Source organism: Sinocyclocheilus rhinocerous, unplaced genomic scaffold (assembly GCF_001515625.1).
Source record: "Sinocyclocheilus rhinocerous isolate Xijiao unplaced genomic scaffold, SAMN03320098_v1.1 scaffold689, whole genome shotgun sequence".
NCBI classification, from domain to species: domain Eukaryota; kingdom Metazoa; phylum Chordata; class Actinopteri; order Cypriniformes; family Cyprinidae; genus Sinocyclocheilus; species Sinocyclocheilus rhinocerous.
In genome coordinates, this window is record NW_015652129.1 from 1,088,183 (window position 1) to 1,090,322 (window position 2,140).

General features: G+C 33.9%; 1 protein-coding gene across 1 annotated transcript in view; it reads right to left on the reverse strand.

Annotated features, from left to right (window-relative positions):
* LOC107713430 (uncharacterized protein C11orf53 homolog) overlaps nt 1-2,140 on the reverse strand; it is an 8,829-nt gene that overhangs the window by 2,015 nt on the left and 4,674 nt on the right. Inside the window, exon 4 of the mRNA XM_016518915.1 lies at nt 876-1,177. Coding sequence (XP_016374401.1) covers nt 876-1,177 — 302 coding nt within the window. The remainder of the gene's footprint in view (nt 1-875; nt 1,178-2,140) is intronic.

The window sequence follows — 2,140 nt, forward strand, 5'->3', positions numbered from 1 at the left end:
ATCTATCTATCTATCTATCTATCTATCTATCTATCTATCTATCTATCTATCTATCTATCTATGTGGGTGGGTGTGTATAACTTTTTTTTTAAGTAATGATATACTTTGTTTTTTACTATTTGGATAAAACTACCTGTAAAAACGTATTTAATTTATTTATTCATTTGAGATAAAATAAAAATATAAAAACTGACATAAAATAAAATACAATAAACAATTAAACACATAAATATTTCTTTTATTTTCCTAAAAATGTATAATACTTGGATAAAACTGTTTGTTTCATTATTTGTTTCAAAACTTTATTTCCGTTTTCAGAAAAAAAAATCATATTTGAATATAAATATAATAAAGTATATAAGATATGTCTTTACAATTAATACTAGGTCTATATCTTATATACTACAGTCAAACTAATACATTTATTTAGATATTTCTTTTTCTCCCAAAAAATGATAATACTTTGAACATTTTTATGCAAATGTTAATTAAACTGAAAATATATTTAATTGTAATTACATAAACAGAGAAAATATAATGATATAATATTTAAATATTTTTTTACAATTAATTATATCATTATTTTTATATTTTGTTTTCTAAAAACGTGTAGCACTTGGATGAAACTGCCTGAAAACTTGTTTAATTTATTGATTCATTTGAACTTTGTCCCATATGCAAATAAAGTTGACACTACTTAAAAAAAATACTCCCTTCATAGCTTAAAAATGGCTGAACTACTAAATATTTCTATGACTAAGCAGAACAAATATTGTCCCACCCTTGTAGACTTGGACAGATGGATTTTGTCTACATTTCAACATCACTGGCATTTTTTGTTACTGTGCCACCTCACTCCATATGCCATATCTCACCAGCAAATAATGTGAAGGGTCACTGGAGTAAGAAGGGAGCAAAGAAGACAATGCAGAGGGCGAGAATATTGTACTTCCTCCGCTGGAGAAAGAAGTGCTACGGTAGTCACCAAAAGACTCCGGGTAGTAGCTGTCTATAAGCGAGGAATAACCAGACACGCATCCGGTGTCACACGAGAGAGACTTTCCCGCTAGCGATGAGGGGTAGACGTCAGCAGAAAATGCTTTCGTTGAGGAACAAAACTCTGTGTCTGAAATGAAAGGTCTTCTCATGCCGTAGTAACTAGGAAGCATGTGAGAACCTGAAGAGAACACAACAGTCTTGATCATTACATGAACAAAATTCATGACCAAGACAGAATTGACCATATCTAGAAATGGCATTGCACATTTCTGACTTAATATACATGTAAAGTGTTGGAGACTCACCTGTCATTTGAACAAACGGACTCGGAGGGGACGAGACACCCTAGAAAAAGGTTGATACCATTAATTTCCCATTAGTTCTCTGTGATCATTTAGTTCGTTTGACTAGTGCAATCCAGTCTTAATGGCACACGACAAGCTAATATTTGCATACATCTATTGAACTGCCAGAAATCTCAGAGAGATTGCAAAGAGTGCCTCACTTGCAAGTGTTCAAATCAAACAACCTGATCCGATGAAAAACAAAAATCAAAAAATGAGGAGTGATAATTGACTTCATCTAGTGAATGGAGAGAGTACGACTGTGAAGACGTCATGCTAGAGCCCCGGGATGATGAGCGGAACTGGGTCGGGCTGACGGTGTCGGGGTTGACCAGAGAACTGGGTGTAGACAGGGGCATGGGAGCCAGAGCATCTCCACACAAACCCTCCACCCCGTCGCTCCCCGTGGCCTCCCAAGAGTCCCTCTGCAGTGAACACAAGCAAGAATTCATTAGCCTCAAATCTGAGCTTCCAGTGATTTACATTCACATGCGAAAGCTTACTGAATCTCCTTGTACTTAAGCCAAGATGTTTTAAATCAAGATGGATACAGATGGGAGAGATAATAGACAACAGACAAAATGTGAAAAATGTACACAAAACAATGGCACACAAAAGCCAGTATGATGTTGTAAAGTGAGAACTGTTTAAAAATGGCCAAGGCCAGAATAAACCTATGAAATAAAATAAAATATTTTTGGAAATTATTTAAATACTTTGATGACTGCAAACTTTATTTTTTTATTCGTTATATACTGTATATTATATTTGATTATATGTTATATACAGTATATATA